This window comes from Daucus carota, chromosome 9 (genome assembly GCF_001625215.2).
Source record: "Daucus carota subsp. sativus chromosome 9, DH1 v3.0, whole genome shotgun sequence".
Taxonomy (NCBI): Eukaryota; Viridiplantae; Streptophyta; class Magnoliopsida; order Apiales; family Apiaceae; genus Daucus; species Daucus carota.
In genome coordinates this window covers 40986096-41007870 of record NC_030389.2, presented here as the reverse complement: position 1 = coordinate 41007870, position 21775 = coordinate 40986096, and the positions used below count along the sequence as shown (strand labels likewise).

Genomic DNA, 21775 nt, shown 5'->3' with positions numbered 1-21775 from the left:
ACTATAAAGGTAAAACTGGGTTTTTTTGCAGGATTGATATAGATATTTTAACGTCTTCCAAAATCTGTTATTTTTGTCATTATTTCTCCTCAGATTTGCATATCTTGGCAGCAATATTCCATTAGCCAATGACCTATATAGTAAAAAATGACTCTTCCATCCATGACTAAAAAGTAATAATCGTTCTTGTTTTTTGACACATGAATCTTCTATAACAGTCTGTGGTCCACAATAAGGAACCCATACATACATTTTAATAGCAGTGTTATATATTCTGCAATTCATTTCAAACACACATATATACCCCGACACATCCACATCTAAGAATGAGAGTTACTAAGTTAACTAAACAACAGTTTTTTCAAGTAAGGTCGATTACAAGACGAACACACTCCGGCACACACTTGTCTTAATAGAGGCTCGAAGACCTCGACCCTTCGGGACCAAGGACAAGAATATCAGCTCAAACCATCGAGTACAAGGAATAATCAACTCCATCAAGAAAGTGTCAACTAAAATGTAGATGCACATGCAAGGACAGTCTCGGTTTATACATAGATAAACAACAGAATGACATATAAAGCTAGAGACATGAAAATCAAGAAATAATGTGTCTATACATACAGACATTCATCAGAACGGCAGGTATAAATATATAAAAATCAAGAAATTATCGATGTATATAAAGATAAAGACATGAAAAATCAAGAAACCATGTGTACCTGATTGAGGAAAGTACAAGGTTGCGAAGTAATTAAGGTCAGAACCTCAACACACTGTGCATCAACGTCGTACTTGTTAACTTTTGTCGACACGCCGGAAACATAAAACCCCTCGTGGCCAGTGCCTAAAAATCCCACCCCCAATTAAGCAAAATACGAACTATTAAGCATTTGGTCTTTTCTATTTTGCTTGCCTAATTTGTCACGAATTACTTAGTGAAAAATAGATTTTCTTTTATTTTTTATAGGCAAGTATAAAATTTGAGCATGGACTAGAATTTGAGGGATTTTTTATATGATTTCTCGTACTTTTAAATTTGTAACTTTTATAAATAATATTTTTGTCCGTCTTCATTTAACGAGTTGAGAAAATGAATAAATTTTAAAATAATTAAATAATAAGGATTCTAAAAATATTGTGTACAGTATATAATCTCAGTAATATTATAAATTCATGAGTTTGTCGACTCCAGACGTGTGTATGTTGAGATGGGTTTATTTAACTTATTATTTTATAATTGTTGGATGATGTATCCACAATTATAGGATTATAATAAAATTCTTATATGTTCAGCTTTTTTCCCGTTGAATAAGTAAAATGTACTTTCTCCATCCCACTCATTTTTATACGTTTTTTCACTCGACACACACTTTAATACTTTTATAAAGTATAGTTTTATTTTTTTTCTTTAAAATTTTCCTTTTTGAATAAAAATTTGAATTTTAAATTTCAATTCAAAAAAACCTTAAAAATAAATTCTAGCACTATACTTTATACGAGTATTAAAATGTGCGCCGCGTCTCCATCCCCAATATATATAATTTATAGGGACGGAGGGAGTACATTTTATCCGACCAGCATAAAAATAATTGTTGAATGGATAAATATCCATTTCAGTGATTTAACTTGAATAATGTTTATGATTTATTTACATGACATTTATCTTATTCAATTTATCTTATACGGTTATAGGATAAATCCATCAACTTAAATACTATATCTACTTTTGTAAGCTATAATTTTTAATTCTTCATGTCATAATAATTTCACCACAATCATTGACAGAATCATTATCACCAGCTGAGTATGTAATTTAAATTTCATATAAGTGTTACCCTATCAAACCTGAAACCAATTTACACGAGATCTATCAAATATCACTAATATATTATAAAATCACAAATATATATTACGAAAATCACCAAACTCAATCCTTGATGAATGAAATAAGATATGACTTGGTGGTAAACAAAATCGGAGAAGATTAATTCGGTAAAATTCCAAGGAAAAAAACTAATGATTCATTGAAGGAGGCAAAAGATAAATCGGGGTGGGAGGATAACGGGATTTAGAAATATATTTTATAAAATTACATATATGCATAGATGGTTGATCTATATTTGGTATGGACGGATGACGGGATTAAGAAATATAATAAATATGAGAAAGTGAATGTGTGCTAATAAGTTTTTTTTTTCAAATTTACTAAATTAAATTGTAACCTCGACCACAAGGACAAGAACAAGTGAATTTATATTTGAAACTCTCGTGATGATTGTCAGAGGCCGGCGGGAGTACTTGCCCTAAACAGCTTGCGAGTAGTGGTGTGTGGTTGGTGTGTTTTTTTTTTTGTTGTTGTTGTTGTTGTTGTTGGACAGAAATGCACTAGCTTGTGAGTAGTTTAATACTCCTGTTATGTAAGTTTGATGAAGTGTGACTTTGTCCGAGGCATTGGTCTATATCAAAATGACATGGGTTTGATTCCCACGAGCTCAATTTAATTTTAAGATGCTACAATATACTCCCTTTTTTTTTTTTTTATACGTCACTTTTGATTTGGCCACGTAACTTTAGATGGGTTGACCGAATAGTAAAAGTTATTATTGTTAATTGATTTTTTTTTGTGAATTAAAATTTTGATTACATACTTTTATTCAGAAAAAGAAAATTTCAAAAATAATACTTTAAACTATCTGGTCAAAGTACTTAAAAATGTGTGTCAAAAAATTAAACATTATATATTAAAAAATAGAGGGAGTAGATTATTCTTGAATGAAGAATTCAGTTGCTATTCTTGTATTTTTATTGAATTGAAGGAAGAACTCAGTTGTTATTTTTGAAACTTACGGTCCAATATGACCGCAATATCTATTCCTTTATTTTGTCTTGTCCAATTTTTCATGTGTTCGTTCATCTTTGAGTTGTTTCAAATTATAATTATAAATTTGTCAAGAAACAATTTTATAATAAGATTAATACAGCAATTTAATTTATTTTTCATTTGGCATATTATGGATATTTGTCTGAAAGTACTAGCATTAGATCATTGTTGTGTTTTTTAGATGTTTAAATTTTCATCTTTAGTGTTTTCATTCAACTTCCTTATCGATGTTTTTGTCATACACTTGGAGCAATTAAATATAATTTTTCATATGATTTCAACTAAATACAAAGTAAAATAACTATTTTCGAAATAAAATTGAAATTACTCTCGCTGGATATTGATTTTGTTTGCAATACAGTAAAATTTCAGAAAAATTAGAAACTAATCCCTCTGTCCCATTTTAACTGATGTTTGACTTTCTAGCACGTATATTGAGATGTAAAAAAAATAATATCTACACTCAATAAAATAATTCAATTCTTATATCAAATAAAAGTTTAGGTTCTAAACTTTTATTTGATATAAATTTTATAAAGAATTATTATGTTTAGATGTGATTTTTTTAACATCTTAAAATACGTGTAAAAATGTCAAAAGCAGTTAAAATGAGTAGTAATTTTGTAATAATTAAGAAAGAAATCAAACATATTCGAAAAAAATTGAAATAAATAAGTACTCCCTCCGTCCCCCTGAGTTGTATACATTGGGGGACGGGGACGCGGCACGGACTTTAATGCTCCTGCAAAGTGTAGTTGTGCAATTTATTTTTAAAATTTTTCTTTTCTGAATTAAAGTTTAGATGTTATATTTTTATACAGAAAAAGAAAATCTCAAAAATAAGTTACGGAACTATATTTTATAAGAGCATTGAAATGCGTGTCGAACAGTTAAAAAGAAACGTATAGAATTAAATGGGACAGAGGGAGTATAATTTTCAAGAAGGACATTGTGGAACTTGACCATACATGATTCTTAAACAAGTCGACCCCTAAAACCTTCAACCAAAATCGAATAAAGCCAGGTTAACACACATACACTCGGACCTCAGTAGTCAGTACCTCACACACTTTCTTCTTAGCCGACGAGGTTGAGAACTCTCTGAAGTTTAACAAGCAAATCTTATTCAGGTATGCATATATAAATACATACACGTATCTGTGATTTGAGTTTTATCTTTCTGTAATTAGGCCTTGTTTTTCTTTATGCAAGTTCATTTCTGCTATACATAAGCACCTATTTTCAACCCCTTTTCTCATCTATAATAAGAATCATATATTTATGAATACCCAGTTTGAAATTTTGAATTTTAACGATTTCTTGTTTCGTGTTTTATTATTTTGAAATAGTGGTTTTGATTGGTTTTAGAATTTTAGGGTCATCAAGAATGCTGTTTAAATTAGCAAAGTTTGGGGCTTTTTGGCGTTTCCGGACTCGATTTGACGTGAAGGTGTGTAGAGGTGATGTTTACACTAGGAATGGAGTGTGTAGTTTGTTATGTAGTTCATTTTCTAGTATGACTATGTCTAAGGATGTAGATGAGGCAAGTAATTTAGTTGAGTCGCCTGAACTGCCGAGTTGGGTTAAATTTTCGGAGAAGGGGGTCTTAAGTTCTAGTCCAGATGATGACTTTGTGCTTCCGTCTATCTCACATTGGGTTGATGAAAATAAAGTTCTTGATCTAAAAGTTGGATTGGAAAGTCAAGGGGGAGATGTTGATGGAAGTGATGTTGATAAGATAAGTAGGATTCTGAAAAACCCGTTTGATTCACCGGATGATGTTGTACAAGCTTTGAATGATTGTGGTGTTGCTGTATCAAATGATTTGGTTGATCAATTGTTAAAGAGATTTAGCAAGAATTGGATAATGGCTTTTGGGTATTTCAAATGGGCTCAAATGCAGGAAGGGTTTAAGCATTTTCCACACTCTTATAATATGATGATTGATATCTTAGGGAAGTCGAAGAAGTTTGATTTAATGTGGGAGATGGTAGAAGAAATGGATCAGTTGGGAGGACACGTCACATTTGACACATTGACAAAAGTCATGAGAAGGCTCGCAAAGGCTTGTAAGTATAGTGATGTGATAGAAGCTTTTAGAAACATGGATCAGTTTCAATTGAAGAGGGATGTTGTTACACTAAATGTACTGATTGATATATTAGCTAAGGAGGGGACCGTTGAGCTTGCTCAAGATATGTATAATGAGTTCAGGAATCAGATAACTCCAGATAGAGTTACTTATAATGTATTAATACGTGGTTGGTGCAAAGTCGGGAATATGGACAAAGCAAGACAGATTATGGAAGAGATGCAGAAAAGTGGGGTTTGTCCTGATGTGATTTCGTATACTCCATTCATTAATGCCTATTGCCATGAGAGGAATTTTCGTAAAGTTGATGAAATTCTAGAAGAGATGCAAGAAAAGAATTGTCCTCCAAATGTGGTGACTTACACTATCGTAATGCATGCTCGAGGAAAGGCGAAGGAGATAGATGAAGCCTTGGCGATTTCAGAAACTATGAAGAAGAATGGTTGTGTTCCTGATGCCGCATTTTGTAGTTCCTTAATTTACATTTTATGTAAAGCTGGTAGGCTAAAAGATGCTCAGGATGTTTTCGAGGATATGCCAAATCAAGGACTTATTCCAGATGTTTTAACATATAATACAATGATCACAAGTGCCTGCCATCACTTGCAAGAGGAAAATGCTCTAAAACTACTTCAGAAAATGGAAGAGAATCACTGCCCACCTGATCTGGAAACCTACATCCCATTATTAAAGATGTGTTGTAGGTTGAAAAGAATAAAAATGATATATTTTCTACTGAGCCATATGTTGAGAAATGATGTCAGTGTTGGTCTTGATACCTATGTGGTTTTGATTCGTGGGTTGTGTCGTAGTGGGAAATTGGAACATGCCTGCTTATTTTTCGAGGAAGCTGTGTTAAGAAAGTTTGTTCCTTGGGAGAATATATACAAGGACCTGGAGAAAAAACTTGAGGAAAGGGGTATGAGTAAAGCAAAGAAACAAATTGAGGAACTCATGTTGTTAGCGAAACAACAAAAAACTTAATCACACCTCTAAGGGAATGAACTTTTAGCACTATGAAGTGAAGTGCTACTTTATACAATGCCAGATTAAATTACTGCAATCTTTTGATGCTAGTTGGAAATTGTCTTTTTGTGTTCTACCATCTTAAGAATATTCTAAGCAATTTGATTCATAATAGCCAACCAGTATCATAGTATTCTCTAATACTGAACTTGGGCTGTTAATACTAGTAGAAAGTCAGAATTGAAAAGGCATCAGCACCTTGCTTTAGTAAGCATGTTGCTTAAACAACTTAAATTGGTAACTATTGTTATTGTTTTCCTTCTTGTTTATGTTTTCTGCATAGGCCAAGTTAAGTTTTCTGGCCATTATTTTTAAACAGGTTGAGTTTAGTAACTATTTCTTTTTGTTTATATTTTTTTTAGTAGACCGAGTTTCTTTTGCTGTTCTCTGCAAGTCTGTATTGCCATTATTTTTGAACAGGCTCAGTTTGTAGATACTGTAATACTCAGATATATTTTATGACAAGAATGTAAGTAGCACTAGGTTCAAATTACCTTCTATGATTATGTGGATAGGCAGTAAATGTTTGTCAGTGCTATAACATCTGCTGAAATGTTTTTTTTTTTGTAGAGACATGATTCTAAAGCATATTTTGGCAAACTAAGCCAAGAAAGCATTGGCGTACTTGATCTAGTAGTAAATTTAGCACGTTGACTGAGTAAGAGCTGAAGTATTGTGGAAAAATTTAACTTTGATAGTGAATGTTAAATATTTAATTACTTTGTGCTTCTGTTACTTATAAATAAGTTTTGCAGATTGCAAGACTAGCCATTTTATCAGGGAAATATTCAATACGTCATTTGGGCAATGCGCTTCATTTCGACAAATGCTTATTAGACAGATGTGTTGCCTATTATGTCTAACTAAACCATTTCTGGAAACACAAATAATTACTTTTTGGACAATTGTCATATGTTTGTTGATGCATCTTTTTATGATTGGCCAGTAACCAGTCACAAAGAAATATAAGTTTGCTGTCATTTATGATTTATTGCTTATTCTGGCCTCTTGATTTGACAAATGACTTGGTGCGGAGAAAATTTCTTGATAGCCTCATTTATAACTTTGAGTCTTCAACTGATGAACTGGTTACAGTGTGGACCACAGATTATATGTTATCACAGATTTTCTGATTTTCGGAGTGATAGAGGAATTTTGCATTGACATCAGTTGGCATGCTCATCATATATGTCAAATCTATATACTCGCATGTAGCTGGTAGATATAGCAGTTAAAATTTTTTCTACCTATCTATCATGTTTTTATGTATTTATCTCTATGGCATTAACACCAATCTAAAGACACATGAGAGTACAGACACAGAATTAGGTTACTCAGATTGTTAATATGTAAGAGCATGCTTTGGAGATCGACAAGTATTTTTATTCTTATATATGTGGTGGCCTGGATGTTAGAGCCATACAATGTAGTTTCTTCTTCTATTGTACTTATAAGACTTGGCCAGGTTTAAGATTTTCCCGGAAACACTTTACATTGATTGCTTGTACGCTTCATGTTATATTTTTATGTGAAATGGTGATAGGAAACTTTCATCAGAATCAACTCTTTGAAAATTTTTGGAACCTGTTACAGTGTTACTGTAGTGCAGGTACACATACTAGAGTGTTTTTCAGTTTTTCTTTATCTCAAAGAATGTGCATCATTATCTGAATGTTTGAGCGGCTCCTGTGCAAATATGCATTGTGTAATTTAGCTCTGGATTTAAAAGTGTTAACTCGTCCCATTTCTTAAATATATTATGCCAAATTTATTGCTAAGTATGCTATATCTTTTGTTCTGAATAATATTGTAATCTGGCGATTATCAATATTTTGGTAGATTCAGTGCATGGATTATTCTAGTTATGCCCAAGTCTTTGTCTTCAACTTTTCCATAGTCTTTGAATGAATTAACTCCTTGAAGATGGAAGGCATCTATTATGGAAATTTCGTTTTTCATTAGTGTTGGAGAAGAGAGCTCTCACAAAGTTTCACAGATGTGTTAAGGTTCAAACACATTTGATTTGTATTGGTGTTCAAGAATTTATTACACTGTATTCTGACTCCTGTTAGTGTAAACATAATGGTTGGTGAATACTTTTTAAGTTCAAAGTTTATTAATTTGGCAAGTTATGGACATTGCAGTTCAGGCACATATTCGGTGTTCAAAATTATCTCAAGCCTCTTCAGATTACATCTCTTTTTGTTTTTCAGTTTAGTTGTAACTTGTAAGAATGGAGTGTTCATGACATGGTACCTGCAGGAAGTCAGCAACAACTGTTAAGTACATGTATTCGTGGACATGGTCCCTCCAACTTCATTATTTGTCCTGGCAACTTAGAGACAAGTCATTCTCGAGGATGACCTTATCTTTTTAGCTCCCTGCCCAACTCAAAAACCTTTGTACCTAGCTAGCAGTTTGGCATGGAGTGGGAGATGTCCCTCCCTTTGATATCTCTAATAAGCAACTTTACTATCTCGTTTTCTTGCATTTTTAGTTGATGGTGCTATCCAATTTTTCAACTTTACTAATCTAATTTTTTTGCTTTGTCATGTTTCAGTTATTTGAATATTCAAGCCTTGGAGAGGAATAAATGATAGCAGTTGTAAACAACTTCTTGCCATAACAGTTAGATTCAGTGTCAACAATACATTTTGGCTCAGGGATCTTGCCGAGCCTGCAGATTGTAAATCAGTCGACACAATCTACTGAGCTGGAAGTAGCTTTATGAAAACTTTCATCAGCCAGTGCACGTATTTCTCCAATTGTGCAGCCATGTTGTGAAACCGGTGCACATTGGTGGAAAAGAGCAGGTATTCATTACGACAACTAGTTTTTGGAGGACAGAGGCCGATGGTCTTGACTCTTGTCATTGATCTGGTAAGAGTTAACATTAGCATACATGTGAATAGAAATCCAAACCACATTTTTGTAATGGCACATTTTGTATGGTGTTTCTCCAATGAAATTTTCAAAGCCACTACATTAAAGAAGAGATGTCTTGGTTCCAGTTGAAGTATCATAAAGCATGATAAGGAACGCGTGAACATATATACCAGTTTATTCCGAAACATAAGTGAAATATGATGAATCAAAGGCATGGGCCAAGGGTGTGGTTTCTGAAGTTCTCATTTCGTCATGCTTGGTACCGGAAATAAATCTGAATTATTCAAGTCCAAACTGTTGGTTTAGAAAGTTGATCCATATTTTATTACCTGGCTACAAACAAAGCCCAGCCCAGTTATCACCGCGTCTCCCTCTGTCCTTAATCTTTATACGCAGTTTAATGGATTGTATGTGATTTTATTTTTGTACGGATTTTTAATCAAATATTGCAGAATTGATAGGATTTAAGGACAATGTTTCAAAATCCCATTGATTTTGGTGGGATTTCAAAAACTCCAAAAATACACTGAAAAATGCATCATTTTATGAGATTCAAAAAAATTCATCAGCATTTGAATACCATCAGATTTTAATGAATTTTAAACAATCTCAATTGAATATGATCAGATTTTAAAGCATAACTTAAAATCCAATTGAATACCACCAGATTTGTAGCATAATTTAAAATCTCAATTGAATACCCCTCTTAATAATATAACGTAGATATTACAGTATGAAAGTCTTTGTATAAACGATTTATATATAAATATTTTAATATCTATATATTTTAAATATATAAATCATCAAAAGCTTTCGTCCGTTGGCAGGCGACCCCTGTCCTGAACTCAACATGGTTCCTTTGAAATAATTAAATGAGCAATGGAATTATCTAGAAACATGTATAATCACACTTAATATATAATGGGGCCAGAAAATAAAGCATGGGAAAAGCGGAAGCAAAAATGAAATTGCTTCATTTGACCACATTCCATGATACATCCTGTCTCTTTGAATTATGGGGTCATAAGAAAAAAGAAAAAGAAGGTGAATCTTCTCATCATGCTTTTATACTGTACGGACACAATTACACTCTATTATACACCGTATTAGTTTCGACAATATGTAATCAATACTCTCAACGTCCCATAATACATGTCACTTTTGAAAAAATTACGCATATTATGAAAACATTAATTAGATAATATTTTTTTCATTTGTGCTCTTAATAAATGCATGAATGGAGACTCTTATTCAAACCTCGTTAATTGTTATACAATTTTTAAAAAGGATAATTTTGGAATAATGTCAATATATTTGTATTGGAAACTAAAAGTGGACAAGTATTATGGGACAATTTTATTTTTAAAAAGACTTGTATTGTGAGACGGGAGGAGTAATTCATTTTTACGGTTAACACTTAACACATAACTAGCATAAAAACCCGTGCGAGGCACGGGACTCTAGATTTTGTTGTATTTTAAATAATATTCGTGTGTCATCATATTATTTCGAGCATAACTATTACGTCATATTTTTTAACAGAATATGTAAATATGAAATGTAACATTTGCAATCTAATAGCATTGATAGTAAAAAATTATGGATCAAAAACAACATTTGAACTGATTTTTCTATATTCAATTTTGTTAGGATATAGAGGCCACTACCATATTATCAACATGTTCAAAATTATACTCGAAACTAATACTGAAACTTTTAGAATCTAAATATATTATACCTCATTAAAAAGATCTGTAATTTACTGTTGAAAATTATCAAATTATTTCATCCAATATGAAAACTTGTTCTTGATATGTGAATTACGATATCCTAAATCATGATTAGATGAAGATGTGTGGTCCGCGTTGTTTTATATTTATTTCTCTTTTTTTGAGCGTACGTTTGTGTAATAGTTAAGTGATATATGATGGACATACCATCAACACATTCTTTTTTATCACACACACCTTGTATAAATAATAATTGAAACATATATTGTATGTAAAAGACCCTATCTTACTTTATTATAAAAGCATCCATTGAACTACTAACCTTATAATTGTACCCGAAAAATTTCGACACGTTTGATTTGACTTACCCTTTTAATTTTCATATCAATTATATAGTATTTCAATGTCTTATATTTTTTTGTTAATTTAAAATATTAGATGATTATTACTTTAATACCGCGTGTTATAATATTGTCTTGCTATAAAATTTTGTTTTTTATCATTAGTTTTCTGAGCTTGTTGATTTAGGCTTTTAATGATTTTTCATGTAATTGTTATAAACCAGATCTCAAATAGCAAAAATAGAGTAGATGTCAGTTAGGCACCATGAAGTTCATAAAAATAAGAAATATTTAGTTTAATTAGCCGTATAGTTACTTTTTTAGCTTTGTGCAAACTCATATTTTTAAATATTTTGATACTCTTATTTCTTAGGGGTGAGCAATGTAGCATATCATAAAGATCAAATCAGGTGTTCGATATTATGGCTTATGAAAAACTATATTCCCGTTTAATCAGATATTAGTTTTCACCTTATCGCGTCGGATTATCCATTTCAGAATTAATTATATTTTATTAGTTTAATTTGTAATTGATTAATTAATTTAATTATACTTCGAATCATGTTATTTAACTCGTATGTTATACATTGATGGATGGCATATTAAAATTATAGTTTTAAGAATTTAATATATATATATAACTTATTTCTCTGTGTTATTTTATTTTAAGCAAGTAAAATTTATAACTCAACTCTTTTTAGTAGGTCTCGTAAACGCGTTTTATTATTATTTGGTTGACTTTTGATTAACAATATAGAAATTCCCTAAATTCACCTTTGTATCACAAGTCATAATATTTCAAATTCATATATCACCAAAATCACATCATTTAGACGTATTTTCTAACACCAAATTTGATGTATTTGTCACTATTCTTATATCTATAAAAAAAAAATTTGAAAAGATTTGGTTACACGTCGAATTCTGGATTCATCATAAGTTTAAAATAAAAAAGTAATCCAAATAAGAATATTCTCTCAGTTATCTTATTTTATGTTCTTCAAAATATTGTAATTTTTTTATAAGTCACTTTTTATAATTAAAAGAAAAATATAACATAATCCATGTTGAAAGTCCATCAATTTTTCCTTTCAAAGATACTCACCGAAATCTTAGTTTTTGTGCTTATTTCTCACATTCATGGCTTAAAATTTTCTAATATTGTATCAGTACTCGTTTAAAGTATTAAGTTAGATTTGAATTCGTCCAATTTTATTCAAATATGAATTATATCCATTGTTTGAAGTCTGAAACATGGCTCGAGCCCAATTGTTCAAATTTTTTTTCAAATTTAAATTCATTACGTAAGTAATTAATTTATGGATATTAATCTATCATGTAAAAAACATATGAGACTTACCTGAAATAATAACTTATTTCAAATAAATAAGATATTGAAAAAAATATAAATACAACAGTTTTAATGTATGAGTTTAATGCTTTTGAATAAAAAAATTAATTGTCTGTGTAGCTCAAGTGGTTTGAGAGGTGTACTTGTAATGAAGAGGTCTTGGGTTCAAGTCCCATTAATAACATTTTTTTTATATGTATGAGAAATAGTTAGGTTCGGAGTTAGGCTCGGGTTCGGAGCTAGATAATTTATTTGCTCAGGAGGGAGGCTTGACACGAACGTGTTGGGCTATTATATATATAAGTAGATAAGTAGATAGATAAGTAGATAAGTAGATTATCACAACTCATCCTTCAGTGCATGTTTTCACCTTTGTACGATTTTTATATAGTTATAAGAAAATTAATTGCATATTCAAAATTATTATTTTTAATTTTTTTCTGAATAAATATATTAAATTAATATTCTGCTTTCTGGATGACATTTTGAAAATTAATACTTATAATCATATGACTAATACATGTCAAAACATCAGACGTCAATCAAAATTACAAATTTATTAGATGGGATGATTAAAGAAAGTCGTAAATCAACGGCCATAACCTAGTTTTGGAAGATTTTCCCTACAAAAGGGAAGTTGATATTCATGAAAATTTTGAATTAGTAGGAATATTTGATTAGATAAGCTGATTTGAAACAAACCTAATGGATGTTTCAGTCATGGTGGTCACTTCAGTCATTATTCACCCATCGATCTTTTTTGGTGCTGAGGTATATCTCGACAGGGGTTCGAAAATATTTAAAACTTAATCCTTTAATTATTAAGATAATTTAATTAACAAAACCAACTTAAAATGAGCAGACAGATTAACACAGAGATGATTACATGCACATTAGTTTCAAATCCGAAGAATTAAAGTGATGGCAACATTCAGCAGTCCATTTAAGCTCAAGCAACTATTTGACTATTAAAGATAAATTAAACAACTTGGAATTGACAATGAAATATCGAAAGAGTTAAACAATAAGCACTTTCTTTATCACTTTGATTTTAAGTTGTTGACAAGAGATAACACCCCACCAGAAAATATGAGACAACTTGTGTCTATGAATAAATATCCTAAATAAATCATCATTAAGAGCTGAGCCTGTCAAAGTGCTTCCATTGTTAGTGGAGGCTACACTTATTTAGTGGAGTAGGGTTTCTGAGGATAAACTGAGCTTCACTAATATTACTCGTTCCGTGCAGCGTTTAACACCCCAGTTTCACGTCGAGTTATACGAACGGGTCGAATTTATGATTTCATGTATACAATTTTTTGTGTTTTGAAGGGTTCTCACTTGTCGATGTGAAGCTCACACCTATGCGAAGGACCACAATGCCAAAGTGAAGCATATGTTCAAAGGACACGAGCCTACAATTTTTTTTATCTAGAAATTAAAGTCCCCACAATGCTATACCTTCTTAATCATTCAGCACCATCCGAGATCCTAATATTCTCTCCTCGATCTTTCCGAAACTCTCTGTGTTTACATTCCTCATTCATGTATGAGTATGCCACAATATCTACCGGAGCTGACGCTTAAACGTATCATACATGTAGATAGGGGTGAGTTAAACCGGATATCCGGTCCGGTTATTAATAGTCAAACCGGATATCCGATTTTTCGGATCATCAAAAATCAATTTCGGTTCCGATTTAATCGGGATATTCGGAACTCTGATACCCGTTTTAACCGGATTGAAAAACTTGATAATCTGGAATTTACATGTAGATATAGTAAAAGGAATGTGTGCCATAGGGTTGAATAATTTGGCTTAGGTATCGTTTAGAAGTAGTGCATGATGCATGATTAAAATCTTGCCCCCTCCCATTTAACATTTGTTTACACGTAGTTTGTGAGATCAAGAATATCATATTTAAACTAGTTATTTTCTGTATTAAATTATTTTAATAAAATTTATAATCAAACTTTATATTAGTTTCGACGCAAGCATCAAATTTTTTTGAACTGAATCTAAAAATATTCAATATACTCTATAATACAACAATTTTGACACATCCTAGATTCTAAATTTCACTGTAAATAGCTCAAAATTTAGATTAGATAATGGGTTTGTGTGGCCATGAGCACATGCTAAGCACAGAATTTTATATGTTTTGGAGATTTTGATTGATGTGGTGATTGTATATGAGAACAAATAAAAATGAGTCAAATTTATAAAATTTCGCGCTTAGGGCACACCTAGAAAACCAACCAAAAAGCGAAACAAGAGAAGTATCCGTTTGTCTAAACACAATTGGCACATCCTCCGAACATTCCTCACAAAATCACAACAAACCCCAAGAAAAAGAAACCTAAAATCAACAACCTATGCATACACAAGATTACATAGACAACTCCTTAACTAATAGTACTAGTATTAAAATTCACTAATACAACTACAACACACATTCCCTTTATCTTTATTTCCCTTCTTTAAATTCCACTTTAGACCAAATGGCTAACAACAAAATGGAGCCTAGAATCACAAATACTAGATCTCACAACCCTTTAGACCAAATGGGTCAGCCTTATTTTAACCTCATCATGTCGTTTCATTTGTTAAATCATCTCAAAACGACCACAAAATGTTAAGGCCTAGTCTTTGGTTTTGGGTTCAAGAAAAGAGAAAAAATAAAGGGAAGCTCACTCTCTCACTTGCACTTTATTCTGTGTTCAAAATTCGATACTTTGATGTTACTCTAAAAGAGTGTGTGTATTTCGAGGAGAGAAAAATAAAAAGAAGGGTATGCTCACTTTATTACTCTCTCTCTACACCTTCTCTCTCTAAATATTTTGCTGCATTTGTCTTGTTCTTAAGCCTGAGAATCTACTCATTCCCTCTACACTTGTTAAACTAAACTTGTTTCTGTTGTTTTGTTTTGTTTCTCTCACCCTTGTTCTTTTGCTCCTGTAGTTTTATACATACATGATATTATTGAAGAGTGAAAAGAAGCAACATTGTTTTGAGGGCTTACCCATTATCAAGATCCTTCAAGAACCTATCTTTTTGTGTTGAATTTGGGTTTTTGTGTTAGTATTGAGCTTGTTGTTGACAAAGTTGAGTGGCCCATTTTAAGAAATAGGGTTATTTTGAAAAAGATTTGATTTTTACATTGTGTCATTTTCTTGAAAATTTGGGTAATTTAGAGGGAATTGCGACAAGTTTGTGGAGAGGGGGAGAGGGTTTTTGAAGAAGAGCTGCATGAGGAAGAAGTGAAACAATGAGAGATGAAAGTGCCAAAAAGAGCAAGGTGTTCGATTTATTTGTTTTTTTGAAAATTTTGTGTTAAATAAGATGATTGAATTTATGTAATAAAGTATGATTATGCAAAGCTCATGTTTTTCTGACTCTGTTCTGTTTGGTTTAGCTCTCTTGGTCAAAATCAGTGGTTAGGAAGCTGCTTAATATTAGGTGCAAAACTGAAGATGTTCAAGCAAATGTAGATGTTTGTGCAGGTGGGCTATTGTCATTTGTTGTAAATTTCGAATCTTTTTGTTGTTTACTTATCAAATAATTTGATTTTTGTGTTTATATGTAATAATTTGTATTGTTAGCAATTAAACTTAATAATTGTGTTGTTGTGCTCTACTTGTTTATTGACTGTGACAGTTAGTATGTGTTTGTTCCTATCTGCTGATGATAATTATAAGTGCAAATATTCTTGTTTCTGTTTATAAGGTTAAACTTTCTATTTGTGATGTCTATGATTTTTATGGATAGATGTTTATCTCTGTGTGTAGATGGCAATGTGGGCTGGACGAATAGCATCTCTGAGAGGGAGCTTAACAAAAGCAAGAAAGTTAAAACAGGTTTTGTAAATAAACTCGAGCAATTAGTATATTATAATTATGTACGTCTTGTGTTACCTGCAGATGAGAAGAAGTCTTGTTTTTCTGTTTTGATGGCTATCGGTTATTCTCAGTTTTTTGTACTTGAATGAACAGATAAATCAAGCAGAGCAAGGGACCGTCTCCGGCGATATAAAGCTAATCTGGACCACCCTCAAGTTATAAATGTGCAAAACTACAGGTTTGTCTTCTCATCGATATTCCTAATTTTCAAGTCTGGTCTCCGAGCTAGTTTCTGATTGTTAACTACATCGCTTTCAAATTTCATGTGGAAACAGCATTTTTTCAGCTACATGGAATGTAGGTGGGAAATCTCCTACAAGTAATTTGAATGTAGATGATTGGCTTCTTGCCTCACCTCCTGCAGACATATATGTACTTGGGTATGTTTATTATATTTTCTTGAGCTTATTAGCGTACTTACTTTTTCTGAAGTAATTAACTGTTAAAACTAAATTAAGAAATTTTCCTTCCACTCCATCAGATTTCAAGAAATAGTTCCCTTAAATGCTGGTAATATTCTGGGAGCAGAAGACAATGGTCCTGCCAAAAAATGGCTAGCTTTGATTAACAAAACCCTAAACAATCGTCCAGGAACTAGTGGAAGTGCTTGCTGCACACCTTCTCCAGTCCCTAATCCGATTGCCGAATCTAATGCTGATTTTGAGGGATCAAACAGGCATACAGCGTCGGCTCTATTCCAGCGTAGATCATTCCAGGCACCAAGAAACTGGAGAAATGACAATGACAATTATCCTATGCCCCAACCTCGCCTTGATAGACGGTACAGTGTCTGTGATCGAGTGATATTTGGTCACAGGCCAAGCGATTATGACTCTACAGTCAGATGGGGTCACAGACCTAGTGATTACTCTTCAAGTCACAGGTCAAGTGATTATTCCTCCAGTCACAGACCTAGTGATTACTCAAGTCACAGGCAAAGTGATTACTCAAGTCAGAGGCCTAGTGATTATTCTTCAAGTCAAAGACCAAGTGATTATTCTTCAGGGCACAGACCAAGTGATTACTCATGGGGACAGAGGCCGAGTGATTATTCCAGATGGGGATCTTCTGATGATGAATATGGGCCTGTGGATTCACCTAGCACTGTGTTATTTTCACCTATGGAAGATAATTACAGAATGCGGGGAAATTCAAAGTATTGTTTAGTTGTTACTGAACAAATGGTTGGTGTTTTCCTCACAATATGGGTAAGAAGTGATTTGAAAGAGCATGTCCAGAACATCAAAGTATCTCGTGTTGGTAGAGGATTGATGGGTTACCTAGGAAATAAGGTAAAATATCTGATGCACATATTTAGTTTTGATTTTCTGTCGGCTAAAAGCTTGATTTAATCCAATAGTTTTCTTGTAGGGGTCCATATCGGTCAGCATGTTGTTGCATCAAACAAGCTTCTGCTTTGTCTGTAGCCACTTGACCTCGGGACAGAAGGAAGGCGATGAGCTAAGAAGGAATTCTGATGTAATGCAGATCCTCAGGAGGACGAGGTTTCCACGAGTTCGTGGCATTTGTGATGAGAAGTCCCCACAAACGATCCTTGAACATGAGTAAGAGCTCTGTATATGCCTTGTAACAATAAGATCTGTTAGTTAATGTGCAGGGTATAGTACTGTTGCATATTTCCCTTTGTGCTTCTACACAGAATTTACAACCTTAACATCTCCAAATATATAGCAAATTTACCTCAACACAGTTTACGGTACTTTTCTAGAGAATGCAAGTCTTCTGATTTTCTTTCTTTTTTGACTTAGTCGAATCATCTGGGTTGGGGATCTGAACTATCGAATTGCGCTATCTTACCGATCAGCAAGAGCACTTGTTGAGATGCAAAACTGGAGAGCTTTGTTAGAAAATGATCAGGCATGAAATACCTGTTTTCGCCAAAGCATTTCTATGCTTTCCTTTTGATTAAACAAATTTTTTAACGATAATCCTTTATTGATGTACGATCTTCCTCCTGACAGTTACGACTAGAGCAGCGAAAGGGTCGCGTTTTTGAAGGTTGGAGAGAAGGAAAGATATACTTCCCCCCAACATACAAATATTCGAATAATTCAGACAGATACACTGGTGAAAGTATTCACCTAAAAGAGAAACGTCGAACGCCTGCATGGTAAAAACTCTTCAAATATTTAAGTTTGCTTAAATTGAATATGTTGTCATATTATTGTCCCTTCGGTTATTTGCAAAGTGTCTGTGACTGTGCCTGCTGTTTCATGTTGATATTGTGCTATATGTGCTACTCTGTTGATTCAACACATTGATGTATTATTTTGCATTATTCTGAAGGTGTGATCGGATTTTGTGGTTTGGAAGAGGTCTTCATCAATTATCTTATGTCCGAGGGGAATCCAGGTTCTCTGATCACAGACCAGTTTACAGCATATTCTGGGCTGAGGTTGAGTCATCACAGAGCCGTTTAAAGAAAAGCACAAGCTGTTCTACCTCTAGGATTGAGGTGGAGGAACTCTTTCCATACTCACATGGATACACAGAACTCTGCTTTTTCTGAAAGGATTAAGGGAACTGTTCAAATTAGATTCTTGTAAGCTCTCTAGTCTTATATTATATTCCATAGCTGTTCATTTTTTCATAACCAGCATCTGTTTTACAATTAACAACTAGTGCTTATCACCAAACATTGTATTGGTTCCATAAATTTTTTATAACACGTTTGCGTAGTCGAGGATTACTGGCTAGCATGCTGAAATAATTTAATTTATATATGTAATGCTGAATGGAGCAGAAACATTATCACACATGTTCTTATCTGTTAACTGGTCCCCTGTTGACGTGCTAAATTTCTTCTGATGAAGCTCATTTTTGAAGGTTGATGGAGACACAACAATGTCCACAAACTGAAAAAGGTCAGTCTTCTGCTTTTTTAACTTAAAATAGGTTGGCGCTGCATTTTAGTTAATTGTCAAATTAAACATTTTCTCTGATCTCTCGCAGACATACAACTATACCATAATCGGTCGCTAATCACTAAAGCAGGGTTGTTTGACCGCAATTTCCTGGTTAATAACAAATTTAGAGTAAAGACTAACAAAGTCCCACTTAACGGCATCTCGGAGTTTCATACAAGCATTTTCAGGTATGTAGTATTAATCTTGAAACACTTAAAAACACAAATTAATTAGTACTCCCTCTGTCCCATTTTAACTGATGTTTGACTTTTTAGCACGTATATTAAGATGTAAAAATACAATATCTACACTCAATAAATTAATTCAATTCTTATATCAAATAAAAGTTTAGGTTCTAAACTTTTATTTGATATAAATTTTATAAAAAATTATTATGTTTAGATGTGATTTTTTTAACATCTTAAAATACGTGTAAAAAAGTCAAAAGCAGTTAAAATGGGACGGAGGGAGTAGCACTATTAGCATTTGAACCTTAATGAAATCAAATTTGTTTCAGGAGGAGCTCAACTAATTACAGATTGCCAAGTGGGTCACTGAGGAATAGTTTATTCAAGATTCTTTATTAGTTAAGGGATGCATAGGTCACTAACTGGAAGAGAATGTTATAGATTTGTCAAAATAATCATTAGGTGTGCTCTTTTTTGTTTCAGATGTGAAAAAGAAGTAAAGAAATGATGTGTGTATATATACTCATTACCAAAGTGATGGAGAGCTAGAAAACTCAATGTAGAGCCCTCTTGTTTATTTATTTATAGTTTTTTTTGTTGTTGCTCTTAATGATTTTACTGAAAAGTTGGTTTCTTGATTGCCACCCAGTCCCACTATTGTATACTTTTCTTATTTATTAGCAAGTGTGATGAAATAGAAATTATAAAAGTAAAAGTGGAGACAGATTTACAAGCATGGCAGATGAATATAGATGGGGAATTCTGAAACTCAGGTGTTTGTGCTTAAGAGTTTTTATATTAATATTGAAACTTTATGCATGCTGGGGACAAGGAAGAAACAAAATAAAAGAGTGAGCTGAGAGTTGCAGTGATTAAAGTTGTACCACTGCTGCAATGCATCAACTATTCAGTTGATTAAAGTGATTTATGGATCAAAAACAAAACAAAATTTCACACTTCTCATGGTTTCACTCAAAGGTGAAAAAATAATATTATTGGTCCTTTTTTCGAAGTTTCGACTACAAATTTGTTTATAATCCTTTGTACTCGTTATTAACATGTTTTCGACTACAAGTTTGTTCATAATCCTTTGTACTCGTACGAGAAACTCAATATCATCAATATAATCGTGTCGTTTGCTTCTACATGTGTGATACTTTCGGTTGATTTATATATTTGTAACCAAATTCAAAGGTCTTTCAGTTGTTTGTACTACTTGGGACCTGAGTCTTGGCCTCTTGGGGAAGACTTGACTGGAAAAAAGGGTTCTCCTCAACCATCTTACACAGTTACATCAGCACTATTCAGCAGTATGTTTATTTGATCTTTTCACTTTCTCTTTATTTTCTTTCTCAGATACAAACTGTAAAATCTCTGTATAAAGTGTGGATTGGCAGTTGTGTTGGATTTAAAGATCCAAAGGCAACCTGTATATGCAGAAAAGCAGTGATTATGCATACGTATACATAAACAAAAGCCTCTGTTTATGCGTTGAATGTGTCTGAATCAACTTTTTGGACCCCAGCAAGACAAGAGATGCCCAGGGAACAATATGTGTTCTTTCAAATCAATTGATGTAAATCATTCATCAAGTTCCCAACTTTATTTGGTACCAATCCAATATATTAATTTCTTTCTTCTGTATTTTTTAATTCCTCGAAGGGACGAATCCGAATCCGTCTTATTTTTAACACCGGAGATACACCTTTACCACTAGGCGAATACGATCACCCTCCGCTTAATTTGTAAATTTGAGGAATAATGTACAAAAAAAAGGCTGCTCATTCAATTTGAAGTGAATACAAAAAAACGACAATAGGCTACTGAAATGCCATAGTCTTGATCAATTTGCCAAATTATGAAAATTACAGGCTTCTGCAAATTCACCAATATCTACACTTGAAGCAGCTAGCTAAAGACCAAAAATAAAAGTCTCAAATCCTAAAAGGCTAAACATAATACTAGAACTGTACAATCAAATTTTAAACCATTACACAGAAGTGCAAGCTGCTGGGGAAATATTTCAGCAGATGCTCCTGAGATTGCAGTCAGTCTAGCTACACTTGGTACAATCTCGAACAAAGCTATTCGAAGATGGGAAACTGAATGACTGTCAACATTTTAGTCTAGTCCTGGTTTCTGACGAAGGCGTGTTAGCTGTGCATCGCTTTTTTCAATTATTTTAAGTATTGTTGATAAATTTGAAGGTTCTGGTGAAGGAGGTCTCAACCTTTGATCGATCTCGATCTGCTGTTCTCGGCAATCAGGCGAGCAAAATGCTTTCAGGTAACTGCAGTCATATGTGAGTCTTGGTAAGTTCAAGCTCAAACATTATGCTCTAGATAATATCATAATTTTCCTTGTTATACCTCAATTCTATAGCAAATGCATGTACTCAGGAACAAATATACAAGAAGAAAGTATCCTTTGTATGTGCAACAGTTAAGCCA

At 32.8% G+C, this 21775-nt stretch overlaps 2 protein-coding genes across 6 annotated transcripts; both read left to right on the top strand.

Moving 5' to 3' along the window:
- Window positions 1-3855: 3855 nt before the first annotated feature.
- Window positions 3856-6352, top strand: LOC108201856 (pentatricopeptide repeat-containing protein At3g22670, mitochondrial). 2 transcript variants are annotated; one of them, XM_017370184.2, is made up of 2 exons: window positions 3856-4014; window positions 4253-6352. In XM_017370184.2, the coding sequence occupies exon 2, from the start codon at window positions 4272-4274 to the stop codon at window positions 5958-5960; it is 1689 nt and encodes a 562-aa protein (XP_017225673.1). In that variant the 5' UTR covers window positions 3856-4014; window positions 4253-4271; the 3' UTR covers window positions 5961-6352. The 2 variants fall into 2 exon arrangements, with proteins under 2 accessions (XP_017225673.1, XP_017225674.1); XM_017370185.2 differs by having other exon boundaries at window positions 3858-4014; window positions 4261-6352.
- An 8546-nt stretch (window positions 6353-14898) lies between these two features.
- On the top strand, window positions 14899-19935 carry LOC108201855 (type IV inositol polyphosphate 5-phosphatase 7). Of its 4 annotated transcripts, XM_064084138.1 has the most exons (14): window positions 14899-15102; window positions 15273-15609; window positions 15727-15814; window positions 16100-16168; window positions 16304-16388; window positions 16486-16590; window positions 16692-17502; window positions 17582-17775; window positions 17980-18088; window positions 18193-18341; window positions 18518-18773; window positions 19045-19095; window positions 19184-19325; window positions 19655-19935. In XM_064084138.1, the coding sequence occupies exons 2-11, from the start codon at window positions 15580-15582 to the stop codon at window positions 18738-18740; spliced, it is 1863 nt and encodes a 620-aa protein (XP_063940208.1). In that variant the 5' UTR covers window positions 14899-15102; window positions 15273-15579; the 3' UTR covers window positions 18741-18773; window positions 19045-19095; window positions 19184-19325; window positions 19655-19935. The 4 variants fall into 4 exon arrangements, with proteins under 4 accessions (XP_063940208.1, XP_017225672.1, XP_063940209.1 ...); XM_017370183.2 differs by lacking the exon at window positions 14899-15102 and having other exon boundaries at window positions 15109-15609; window positions 19058-19095; XM_064084139.1 differs by lacking the exon at window positions 14899-15102 and having other exon boundaries at window positions 15109-15609; window positions 19658-19935.
- Window positions 19936-21775: the final 1840 nt, after the last annotated feature.

Coding starts and splice junctions, on each gene's coding strand:
- LOC108201856 (XM_017370184.2), top strand. CDS start 4,272: ATGCTGTTTAAATTAGCAAAGTTTGGGGCTTTTTGGCGTTTCCGGACT.
- LOC108201855 (XM_064084138.1), top strand. CDS start 15,580: ATGAGAGATGAAAGTGCCAAAAAGAGCAAG. Junction 16,169..16,303: donor AAGCAAGAAAGTTAAAACAG/GTTTTGTAAATA, acceptor TTGAATGAACAG/ATAAATCAAGCAGAGCAAGG. Junction 16,389..16,485: donor ATAAATGTGCAAAACTACAG/GTTTGTCTTCTC, acceptor ATGTGGAAACAG/CATTTTTTCAGCTACATGGA.